This window comes from Larus michahellis, chromosome 11, assembly GCF_964199755.1.
Source record: "Larus michahellis chromosome 11, bLarMic1.1, whole genome shotgun sequence".
In the NCBI taxonomy this organism is placed as follows: Eukaryota; Metazoa; Chordata; class Aves; order Charadriiformes; family Laridae; genus Larus; species Larus michahellis.
Genome location: NC_133906.1, coordinates 5,113,073 through 5,126,463, shown reverse-complemented (window position 1 = coordinate 5,126,463; position 13,391 = coordinate 5,113,073). Strand labels below are relative to the sequence as shown.

The following is a 13,391-nucleotide window of genomic DNA, read 5'->3' as shown; positions in this document are numbered from 1 at the left end:
CCCATTTCTCAGGATATCAGGAGATGATCACTAGTTCATTTAAAACAACTACTCAACAAGAGATCTTTTTCCCCCTGAAGAGATTTCCTATTTTTTCCTTAGTGTTATATTTTCAGTTCTCCTTGGGTTTCATATTAACACAAATTTAAATAATATTTAACTTGGCTCCACTAGCCCAAACATTCTGTAACATTTGTACAAACATAACTCTAAAAGCTTAGCAGCAAAATATTTTAAGTGGTGCCACTAGATCTCTTATTAATTAAAGCAAAAAGTTTCCAACTGGAACAGGTATGTGGAAATTTTAGCTCAAAAGAATGCAGAAAGAAGTAGAGACCCTTTCACAGCTTAAGAGTCCAAAAAGTCACTTGGTGTGTGGCCATCAAGAAACCCGTTAAAGCTATTTTCCCAACATACAAACATTTCTCTGAGATTAAAAATACCTTTGTCATTTCAGATATAATCTGTTTGGGTTTATTTACAAGCTAAACAAACTAGTTAAAGACTACACATCAACACAGTGTTATGTCATAAATAGTTACAGGTTGCCACGGACCACAGAGAAAAGTGAGATACTCCGATATATCCAGTGGCTGCCTGATGTTTCACTTGTGAGCAGAATTTAGACTCGGGGGGGGAGGGCGAATAGAAGATCTTTTTCTCTCTACTGCTTACATTAGTAGCAAATTCAAGTTAGAGCAATTAGTAGAAACCTAGATATGAAAGAATTCTAGATTTGAAAGAATTGATACAAGCTTTAAAATACAGCCGTAGTGAAGACAGTGAACACTAAAATCAGTGACAGGCTCACGATGGACTAACAGAATAAAAAGACTGTATTTAAAAATAAGGAATAATGTGTTACTACGTGATCCTCTGTATGCTATTTCCAGAAGGTTTCATCTACTGGATGCTCTAATAATGCGCTATTTTGAAAAACTGAAGAAACAAAACATCCAACACAGCTACATTTTGTATTTATCAGTAATAACATCTCTGAGCTTAAATATTCAAACTGAGTCTTGTGAATTAGCTACTACTGTTCTTCAAGCAGCCATTAAGCTAAAATTTTAAACTGTCAATAACACTAAAAATTATTAAGACCAAGAGCAATGATTACACTCTTTCATACTTTTTAAACACCTAACATAACAAGGCCCAGAAAGCTACTCTTTCAGCTTGGTGCCTTACAGAAGGCAAAGAAAGTTAACATCTCCACTAAGTACGTTCTCACAAATAACACCAGTGATAAATTGAATTCAGTTCCCCTAAAACTTAGGCAATAACAAATTACCATTTTAAAATTCTTCTCAGGTGGCCAACCAACATTGCATTTGTGAATCATTTTATCCTGAAATTTAAAAGTTTAATTCTAGCCCTTAACTCTTAAAACCATGCAAACACACTTCACCAATAAAGCACAGAAAACATCTGTGTTACCAGACATACTTACTCTGACTGGTTTAGTATACTACTTTGGCAGGGATTTGTTGTGGGGCTTGTTGTTTTGATTTTTTTTTCCTCTCTCTGCCAGGTTGCTACCCATCAATTTTAGAAAGTACACAGTTTCATGCACAGAAGTTACACTTTCTATAACATTGACATCTGAAAACTATTGTTCACACAGCTGGGGTTAAAAGGAAGGCTGATATGGCCACAAAATGTTAAAGATGGTGGAATAGTCTAGTAACAAATCTGCATATTGCTATCATTTAAGAGCTCTCAGCACTATAAAATGCATACAGAAACATTCAAGGATGATATAAAATTTAATTCTGGGACAGAAGTTAGCCTTTAAGAAGACTCTACGCACAAAAACCTTGTTTGTTCTGTAACCTCATCTAACTTACTTTCTTGGAGGAAAAATTACTTGAGAGTCTGAAGTTTCCCCAACTCTATAGCCCAGAAGGAAATAAAACAGGAAGTCCGGTCATACAACCTACAGCATTTGCTTACAAGTTCAAAAACATTTTAGATTATCAGCTAATCCACATAAGGCACTACTAACTGCACTTTCCTGAGGTCATCTGTGGAGCCCAGCGCAGAGTCCCACTGAAGCACTGTTTAACATCCCATTTCAGACATCTTCATATCTAGCACCAGGCAAACTCTGAAATATGCCATATGCTATGCATTAAGCAGCGCCAGAGATGCCGTCCTCTGCACCAAGCAAGTGCCAATGCTGTATCAGAGAACTGAAGTTTGTTTTCAGCTTTCTCCTCAGAAACTTGTTAAGCAAGTGAAAAAAGCAAACTAAAAAACTCCTGAGAACTTACAACACGGAAGATCTATTATGAACACATTCTTACATTCTCCTGCACTGAAGATGGAAGCACACTGCAACATTACACTACTATCATAACCCCTGAAGTAGATTAAAAATGAAATAGCCAGCTTTGCCCCAGCAGTTTAAGACCGAAATCAGAGGCTGCTTTAATGTGATTTCTTATCCATTTTAATTAGTTTATGGCAGTAGTCGATTTTTCCATGGTGATGAAGTCACCACGCTGAGAAAGTAAGGAGAAACCGCGACCAGCCACCAGGTGAAAACATCCAGGTTTCTAACTGCATATTAAATTGGTGTTTGCATTGACAGTGATTATTGCTGGGAGCAGTCCAGGTCGAGCTCTGAACTCCATTAACTCAGATAACTGAAAATGAAAAAAAAAAAAAAAGAAACTCTGAAACCAATTTTTTTCTAAAAAGCAAGAACAGCAGCAGGATAGCTGTAACTTCTGAAAAGCTCCTCCCCTTCCCTCCTGAAAACATTAATCCGCGTTTGATCACTGAAACTGCTGTTCGTATGTACTCAGCACTGCTAGGCAGGTGTTGAGAAACTCATCCCAGGTGCTTCTACAAGTACTCAAGGAACCCTTAACGGTTTTTACTTACAGTCTCTCCGCATTCCTGGGAATATCCCTTGGTACAGTTTTGAGTCCCAGTCCATGACAATCCACGTTGGAAGCAATACAGGTACATTTATGCGGGCATCCTCCAACAGGCATCCAAGTCACAGAGCTCCAGAAGCTCAAGATCATTCCAAGGCACAGAAACACACTTCTTCCACCAGACAACATGTTTTCTTGATCACTTCGGTGGGTATAAGTGTGCGCAAGCAGCCGGCCCTTAAAGATGAAATGCCTCTAAGAAGAAAGGGGAAAGAAAACAAGAGGCTCTTAGTACAGCCCAAGGGAACCCACCACTGCCATCATCGCCGGAGCACCAGCAAACCTTCAAAGGCGCCTGAAAAGGTTACGTTAGGTGGAAGAAGGTGGGGAATTGCCTGTCAGGCTCAGGTTTCTTTCTGTTATCTACGAACGGTACCAGAAGGCAGACAGTTTAACAGAGCTTGAGCCAGATGCGTCCTCAGATGAAAGAAAAACGGGGAGCGGAGGTAAACACACACAAAACATCCATCAGAAGCGGCGGCAATCTCCCAAGAAGCCTCCTCCGCTCCGCATCGCCCCACCTGGGCCAGGCAGGTAACCGGCCGAGGAGACGACCGGGAATTCAAAGCGACCCCGCTGCAAGCTCCTCAGGCGCTCGCTCCCTCCCGCCTGCTCGGCCGCTGCTGCTGCTGGTGTCGCCGCGGGCCCGCACCCCCGCGGAGCCGGGACCGGGAGGCGGCGAGGGGAGGCGGACGGGGCGGAGGTGCGGGCGCTGCCGGCCGCCCGCTCTCCATTCACTGTGCATGGCAGCCGGGCGAGCGAGCGCCCGCCGCGCGGTGCCACCCCTCCCCCCTCCCAAAATATCACCCGCCGCCCCCATTGGCTGCGCCCGCCCTGACGTCACCAAACTGCTGAACTTTCGGAGCGGAGGGAGGGTGAAAGTTTGGGGGCCGCGCTGGCCTCGGCGGAGCGGCCCCCCCGCGCCCCGCAGCCCCTTCCTCCCGCGCCCGCCGCCGGGACGCCGTTCCCCTCGTCGGGGCGAGCCCGCCCCCTCCCCCGGTCGGGGTTTTGGGGAGGAATGCGGGGGCCGCGGCACGGGAACCGGCGCTCCGGCGTGAAACCGGCTCAAGTTTCCCCTCTGAAGGGAATTCACCTCCTTTTGTTTCCCGCGTTCCTGCTCCCCGAGTACCCTCTGGCGGCGGCAGGCGGAGGTTCACCGCCCGCCGGGCTCCTGCCGAGCCAGCCGCACTCACCTTCCCGCCCCGAGCATCCCCGCCTCCGCACCTCGATGCGGTCGCTGCGCTCCAAGCTCCCAAATTCAGCGCTAAACTGAACTTCGGCAACGTTCTCGGGAGATGAGACCAAGCAGGCTGCTTCAAAATACACAGTTCCTTATTTAGCACACTTAAAGCCAGTTCAAAAAGGCATGTTTACGCATAGGTACTCGGGAACACGGATAATCTGTTCTTCATCTACATCACAAACGCTTGGGCCCATGACTATGGAGTCTAGGATCTGCTCCTGCCGGTAGGGAAAAGTTTTCCTTTTCACAGTTCAACAAGGATCACGGCCAGCATTACCATGAAACCCTCACAAGCCCTCCAAGGATTTGACAAGGCAAAGTTACATTAGGATTCGAGTTCTCAAGGTTGTGGTCAAAATATGTTCTCAGCATCTTTCTACAAACATAAAAATCCAGCATTCTAAGCAAAGGGCTTGTAGGGGAAAAAGCACTGTAAGATGTTCACCATAAGATAGGGACACGGCATTCCAGTGTGCAGTAGCACATGTTCAATACCTGTTCATTTCTGGAAATATCTGCTTCATGTTTTGAATACTGAAATTTGTAATTACCTGAGGCATTCCTGCCCACCTTGATAGTTGTTTTTTCCCTAAACTAGTGAAATGTCCCCCCTTTATAGCCAGCAAAGCAGCTACCTGTCTGATGCCCTCCCTAGCAAGCAAAGACTTGACACTATAGAGCATTTCCCTATGAAAAGAAATCTGCCAAAGAGCACACACAAGACCACAGTTTAACCTTCACCTCTCCTGATCTTTGGCTGAAAAAAGCAATAGTGATTTTTTCATTTTAGAGAGAATTATTTACATGAGAAATTTCTTTTTTACATAGAAACCATTTTCACCAAGCCTTAAGTTTGAGCCACTTACATGACTAGACTCAAAGCTCAGTCAAGTGGTCCTTAAATAGCAGTATCCAACGAGCGAAGGCTCAGTGACGAATGACAAAGTTTGAAAATGCACAGAGGGACTCAGCTGTCACCCCTTTAAGTGGCTGCTTTATGCTGCTTTAGAGAAGATTAGAAAATACTATTCTCCCAAGTCTACAGAAGCTAGAAGTTTGTGAAGGTGTGTGTAATTCTGTCTGAATCCCCAGAGAAACGGTTCCTGGAGCAAAAGGCAGAGGAAGATCCCTTTAACCTCCAGCACTAACAGATGAAGTAAGGGGCAAAGCCACAACAATAACCCCCCTCCAGTCCCCAAAGCAGCAGTGAGAACTGTAGGAGCTGGAACAATAATCCCACTCCTTTACGCTCTTGAGAGGGCAAAAGCCCAGACAGCTCCGGGCATGTCATTGACACTCATCACTATCTATTCTGAGGCAAGCACCCTCCATCAAGTGTTAGTCTACAAGAGATCAGCTCTTCAACAAGGAACAGCTGGTTCAGGCCAGACAAGACAGAAATTATACTGCTTAGGAAGACAAAGTACTCTGAAAGCTCTGAAGTCTCCTCCAGACAGACCGAAGGTATATGTCCTTAGCTCATTCAAGCAGTGAAAATACTTTTGTTGGAACCTAACATACCTTGGCAGTCAGGCAACATCATTCTAAAGAACGATTTCCCCCACCACCCCACCCCTCCCTATTCCAGTTTACTAACAAGCATCTTCCCAGCTACAAAGGTGGCTGTATGGAGAGGCAGACACCCCTCACCTCAGGACAGAAGTACAGAAGCTGTTGGTTAATAAGTAAATATGATTATAGATAATGCAAACATCATAGCTTGATGGTATTTTTATTTTAAGTTACTAATATTTAGGTATGATGAACTTCAAATTCTAAGAAATGCTGAAAAAAAAAAATCCCTAAAATGCCTTCCACACCATCATCCATGGCAGTCAGCATAATCCATGCTTTACTGCTAATCCCTTACAACAAAGTGTCCCTGAAAAGGACAAGTGAACCAGACAAAATGGCAGAAAAACAGATGAGCCAGAAGTCAACCCTACCCTTGAAGTACAAATTAATTATTATAAGAACCGAAGAGGCATGTTTTCATACATTCCAGGTAAAATAGCTCTTAAAAGGAGATGGTCACATATTGTCAAGACATACCACTGTGCAGAAGAGTGATGACTCTGCCGTTTTTCCTTCACACATCTACTATGGCTTCCAGCTCCTGGCAATTGGTAGAAGCTGCCAAACTAGTCACTATTCATCTCTCAGTACGAGTTGGCAGAGGTCAGTACAGCATGTGTTACACAAAACAGCACAAAACAACGGATTATGGAATAAGCTGAATCTATAAAGTGTTTCTTATTTGTCTTTAAACTAATTTAAACAAGTAAATTATTCTTATGAAGCTATCTAAAGCTGCACAGTTTTTATCCAAACTATTCCCTGAAATATTAGAAACTACCAGCATATCCATATATGTAAAACTCCTTACAAACAAGATTATTATCAAAGGTGTGCCGTCTACTCAGCAGGGATTTAAATCTTGCCTGCTGTTTCTGCAATATGAAATATCGTCCTTTCTCTCAGAAAATTAGTTCACTGTATTTAGAACATCTTTGCACCAGTTTGGAAACTACTTAATATATTTTTTTTCTTTTATCTATTTGTTTTCAAGTAAGAAAAAAGTAGTTATGATTTTTTTCTCTTAGTATGGAAGAACATTTACTGAATAGATGTTCAGAGTATATTTACATTCAGGCAGTGCTGTCAGCTAAGCAGCTCGTAGCTGTCTTCTCTCTTGAACCTGCCATCAATATCCTCACCGACTCCACCACTATCTCCACCTTGCAATACTACCCTTAATGCCCACTACAGTCTAGGAGGGATGAGTTCTGGGAGCAGCAGAAAGGCAGGGTGGAGAAAAACCAAAGATTGTGGCAGCTGCTTGGGGAGAGGTAAGTAAAAGAAAGTCACTTCCCTCGACAGCTTTGAGCTTCCAATACCTTCTTCACAAAACATGCAAGCAAAATGAGTGTTCTAGAGTTAATTTCAAGATACATTACATAGTGTGGTATGCATAACATCACTGTATTTCTTGTCAGGGGCTTCCTGGGCAGTTATGCATGTGCACATGCTGTGTAGCAAGTGTGACATGTCTGAGAAACATAGGACTCACTGCACTTGTGTTGTCCATGTGGCCTGCACATGTGCAGTAAATCTGATGGCTCTCAAATGCTCATACTTTTTGCATGCGCAATAGTCAGTTGTCTAGAGGCCTGATGGGAACTGTAGCAGGGCCTGGTCAGCTAGCTGAAGTCCTGAAATATGAAAGTTTATGGGCAAAAAATAAGACCCATTTAAGGAATCCAAGCATGTGGTACTCTGGTTCAAGCAACAAAAGACCACAGAACCCCGTACTGCAGGACAATCTGCACAACAGAAGAAAGCCTCCACAGTCACCAGTAGTAACTAGGAGGGTGGAGAGGAAATGAGTAATTTTCATTGCTTCAAAGGAATCAGGCCTTGAATCTTATCGTTTATGTCACAAGGCTCCCTGAACAGCTCTAAGAGGAGCTCTCAAGCACATTCACCACAGCACTTTATGTTTGTCACATGATGAAGCTGATGTGTGCATTTTAAACGTGCAAAGTTCAAACTCCGCCTAATTTTAAAGTCACTGATGCAATCATTTGGGAAGCAATGACATATAGCAAGTTAAATAAAGTATCCCAGCACATTCCCTAAAAAGGACATAGAGCTAGCACTTGAGAACCCTCTCAATGCTAAGGAATTTGAACTGGATTTTTATTAGAAGCTAGAAATAGAATATAGGTTTAACGTGACAGATGTCAATATTGCCACGCTATTCCCGGGCGCGTAACATCTATGGGCTGGGTTAGGCTCTGCAGAAGCATGGCACGAACCAGAGGGCACCCATCCATCGGCGGGCAGGCGCGGGGCCGCAGCCGCCCGGGCTCACGCTGCCCTCTGGTGGCTGCGCAGCGGCTCGCTGCCTGCCGCGCCCGCCCCGTTTGCAGAGGTTGATCACCCTTGCAACCCAGCAGATTTTAAAATCCACACGCAGGTGGCGTCGAAACCGCGGTCAACGTAAATAAGAAGGTGATCGCACTGCAGGGAAAAACAGATTCAACTGACACTGAGTCAGACCATGTTTTTCACCGTATGTTTATTACCCTCAGAGGTGTAATGCCACAAGTTTCATAAAGATACTGGTGTTTTCTACTCCCATTTCAAGAGGAAAATTCATTATCAGTTAAACACTAAATATTGGCTTTTATAACAAAAATAATTAACATGAAAATATCTTTAACTAAGAAAACAATGCTTTTCTTATGTTTGTTAAGAATGCATTAGAGGCTGAGCAAACAATGTTTTTACCTCTGCCTTTGTTTTTAAATATTACGCTTATTGAAATAAGCATTAGCTGCTCTTAAAATAGTCAGACTATAAAATGAAAACAACCATCAGATCTTAAGACACTGCCAAAGGCTACTATTCAGTATGAAACGTCAGATGGATTAGAAAGTCCAGCAACTGAAGCTAGCCTTATTTTGCCCTCAAACAGATAAAACCAAGAATATTAGCAGTCTGTACATACTCACTCACAAATCCATTCCCATTTTGAGATGTGGTAACAAGGAAGATGACTCCATGCAAGAAAGCTTGTGTCACCTGGCACACCACAATTCACCACACAGTACACAAAAAGAGCAATAAACTTTGATCAGCAAAGAATTTAAACAGGATTTCTTCCACTTAGAACAGGGCTCCCATTCATATTAATCACACAGAAGATTATGAATGAAAATAAGCCATCTATTTGCTCTCTTGCTTAGATTCAGAGACAGAATTGCAATTGTCCTTGCAATTTGGAATTAGTTTATTCTGTCATTTTAATTCTAATAATGGATGGTATGGAATCTACCTGCTCTTTATTCTTGTTCCTAATATGCTGTTGCTCAGGGAGTTGAAGTCAAACTGTGAAGTAGCACAAAGCTAATTGACTAACATCAAGAAGGGATCACACACCTTCACTGTTGCTGAAAACATTTTAAAGGTGTTAAAGAACTTTAAATTATAACTTATGAAGAAAACAAAAAAGTAGTTCCACTAAAAGCTTAGTAAATTAAATTAGCTTCTTTTATATTAGATTTGTATCATACAACTGAAACCACCTAGAAAGCCTTCCACATTATATTCCCTCTGCTACTTACTATTCCATCAACTATAGAGTATTAACTATTGAGATACCTTTCTCTTGCACAGTTCACATCCACATACAACTTTCTATAGCTTTTTCTGCTTCATGCTCAGCATTTAAGTGAATAATAGAGAAAAGGAGAGGAAAAAATGCAAAACGGCCTATTATTATATGCTTTTAATGCACAAAAGGTATCTAACAGAAGAGCATTTTCTTCTTAATTTAAGGTTTGTAATCAGTAAGAACACGGCTTTCATATAGCAGGCGATATTTGATATATTTCATTCTGTTTCTAGTACATACAGGCTTCTGTAAGAAAGTACTGAATTAGTTGGAAAATCTAAAAAATTTAAATAGTTATGGAATATATGAAAGGCTAAGGAGGCCACAGCACAGTATCCTTTCAGGCTTAGGGTGTTACTTCTGATGCAAGGCATAGCAAGTTTTGGCAGTGGTTACAGGAGAGACTGGAGAGTCAAAATGTATAATCCACAACTCTCATCGCTGTATCAAACAATGAAACAATATTTCCCCTTCACTGTCTAGTGTTTTGTTTCAGCCAGAATCTGCCATTAAGCAATTTTGGGAGATACTGCATTAGAGGAAGTTTAGGTTTTTTTCTTTATTATTCAAGGCCTAATTCATCATTCATGTCTGTCTACATCAGCAGTTGCTAAAAAAAAAAACAAAACATCAGTTTAAGGGGCACAACCATAGCTACACTTTACCAGCAACTATTAAGACACTCTAGAAACACTGTTTTCATAAACCAGTCATTACCAGTTTCTGATATAAACATGCTTTCTCTCTTTGTACTTCAGCATACATAATACTAACAGTCTTCACACATATGCAACAACACCCAGTAGTTTCAGTGGTAGAAAATCATTAAAAATAGTACCACTTAGGAGAAAGAATAGTGGATGAATATGCTGGAGATGCACTGTTCATAACAACACAAATCTGCCACACAAGACCCCTTAATAGTTTCTTACATTTAGATGCTACTTGCACATAGATCTAAAACAAAGGCTCCTGTTGAATAACAGTTTTGCATTCAGAAAGAAGTCATATCCATTTTCTCACCCCAAAAAGGTATTTGAGAGGCAAACAGGGAAGGTGCCCAGAAAAACAAATTCAAACACAGGCTTTAGCTCAGCCATTGAAGTCTATTAAATGCAAAAGTGTTCAGAGCACTAGGCTTGGAAGTGAATACTTCTCTTGGACAAGAGCTAACAACTCCATACTTTGAGACACAGCAATCCTTTAGATAGAGACTATCATCTTTTCCTAATCCAAAATAAATATTTAAAGTCTTCAAAGATTTGACTAGTTCCTCAGTTTGGAATCCAAATCAGAAGCATGGGGCAAAATATACCTATACCCTAGATGAGGCCTTTTCACATTGAGAAAATATTTATCACCTTACATTGTCTTGGAGGACAAAGCTAACCTGAAAGTCTTGGCAGCTTTGGAGAAAATAAAGCATTTAAAGCTGTTATTAGTAAAACTTCTGTATTTTGATTGAATTTTACAACTCTTATGCATAAAACGAGCAATGCCATTGCCACAATGTGAAACATTTCATTATTTCAACTGTGTATGGATCATGTAGCTCAATGGGTAAAACCAGAACTGTCTTGTTTTGAAACATAAGTAGCTTCCTAGAATTTTTCCTTCAAAGACGCAGCACTAGAAGTAAAATATCATTTACCATGTGCTGGCATCAGAGATTCATGCCTTCACCTATTCACAGCATAGTGGTTTGCCAGTCCCTGACATTGAAAAGTTTTCAGTAACGTATCAGAAGTTTAAAAATATGTTCAATGTAAAGCTTAAGCAGATAGATCCCCATTATGTAAACACACTAACATTAAACATTTTTTATTACAGAAAGGAAATATCTAGTGCTTAAAGCAGGAATCATAAAACCTGGATTTTGTTTTTGTATTGCTTATGGGCTCTGACCTTGGCAAGTCGGCCTTCTGGCCTCAGTTTCCTAGTTCATAAAGATTTATATCACACAAGGTTATACAGCCATCTGAGCTTTACAAAGCAAGCTTCAAGTATTAGTTTCAGTCTAAGTTAAATCTACATTAAATGTCAAGAATTAGAAGTATTTTGTAAGTATGAATATTATTAATATGAACATTTTGTGGTCTTTGACATTAGAGTTTTTCCCCCCTTATGGATGTCTTTAATGGATATAGTAATTAAAAGCAAAGTACTAGAGAAAATTTCAAATTTTCCCTGTGTTTACATACTCTATGTACATTGACCTGGATAGCTGTAGAACAGTATTTTTAACAGTACTCTTCAATATCCATTCTGCACCCTGTATAAAAGGGACAGAAAGCCAAGGAATGAAAGATCTGAAAATGTTTTATGCAAAGCTTCTGAAGTGGAAAATTTAATATCTAGTCCATAAATTTTTTGAGTTGTTTGCTTGTTTGACGCCACATGCACACACACAAAAAAAGGGTACAAGAAATTTCACAATGAAACTGGGAACACCAGGACTACAAATTGACCAGCTACACTGGACAAAGAAGAAAAAGGATTTGTCTAATTTTCTAGGTCACAGAAGCTACTTCTCACAGTTTCTTTCAAGCCAACACTTGGAAAGAAAACTGCAAGACTTCATAACAACTTACTACAAGGTACTTTGCATTGAAGTTTTCAAGCTTGATCTTCCACATGCTATAGAAGATTATTAAACTCATGGAATGAAAGCAGTCTTTATCCAATATGGTTACTAATTGGAAAGCCAAATTGCTGTTAATGTAATTAACTCAATAGCCACAAAATACTCAAAAGTGCTACTTTGATACTTGTTTGCACTTTCAGACACAAAGAATGACCTGCTCAGACTTTTGAAATTTTAAGAGAGTTAAAATTTAAAAGTCAAAATGAAAGCCTTATGTGTTAATAAAATTCCTCTTTCTGAAGATAGTTATTCCTAGGTCAAACATTATTTGCCAGCCTTCCTGTTTGTTTTAATTTTTTCTCAAGTAAAATTACCCAAAATTGTCTAGAAACATTGTTTTTGAAGTGCAACTATGTTTCCTTTAATCAACACACAAACACAAGGAAAGAAATGAACAAATTTAGAAAATAAAGCTTCTCTTTCTGATGGCAACTCTTACCTTTTCACCTTGGTACTGGAGGGGAAAAAAAAGAACCATATTCTCCTCCTGTCAGCAAGGGTCTAGCACACAGATGACACCTCAATGACAAAATCATTGGTTCACTGTTCAAGTGAACCAATAGTCCAAATTCAACTAATCCACTAATCCACCAACATTATGATCAATCCCCATATCCTGCAGCACTATGGAGTCCAAACAGGGTAGAACACCTTTCAAATGATCAAAATACCCCTATCCTTGAAACACCCTTCAGAGAAGTCCAAAAGACAGCGTGCATCTGTGATGCATTTAGTAAGGCTAATTTCAAACACATTAATTCATGCACATGACCTCATTCACTGTCACTGTGGAATAAATAGCAGATAAATCCTGAAATTATATGTTTTTATATACGAATTATATCAGGATTTCACAATCTAATTCATTTTTCTATCATTTTCCTCTTCAAGATCTACTGAACCATTTTATGATTCACCTTCAACAATCCACTTCACAAATAGAATACAGTTTATCAAGAAAAGGCCTTATACAATTAATCTTTTAATTCTTTACGTTATTACTAAAGAATCATCACTGAATGCCAAAATACCAGTTTGACCCACAATGACTCTAAAAACTAGTTTCATATCTTGGATGATTTCTAAGCTTGAGGTTCTATGCCTCAGAACATATAATTTAAAAGAAGTCTTAACTCTATTGTAGGTTACTCTTTCAATTAGGAATAGTCTAAGAAATTTATTTTATTGTTCCCTTTATTTAAAGTGTCTTTTACTGGACCTTGTGCCTTCTTTACTGGCTGTCATATATACTCATATGCCTTTAACACCAGGAAGAGCAAAATTCACATCACAGATGGAATTCTTTTCCAAGATGCTGTGCAGAAAATGAATTTGTCTTTTGCCAGAACATCATCCTCAAGTAAGGGCTAAGACAGG

At 40.3% G+C, this 13,391-nt stretch overlaps 1 protein-coding gene across 1 annotated transcript in view; it reads right to left on the bottom strand.

Annotated features, from left to right (window-relative positions):
* The window catches only part of SLIT3 (slit guidance ligand 3), a 522,490-nt gene extending 518,746 nt beyond the window's left edge, over window positions 1-3,744 (bottom strand). Inside the window, exon 1 of the mRNA XM_074604436.1 lies at window positions 2,893-3,744. Within this exon, the coding sequence (XP_074460537.1) occupies window positions 2,893-3,077 (185 nt within the window). The 5' untranslated portion in view covers window positions 3,078-3,744. The remainder of the gene's footprint in view (window positions 1-2,892) is intronic.
* Window positions 3,745-13,391: the final 9,647 nt, after the last annotated feature.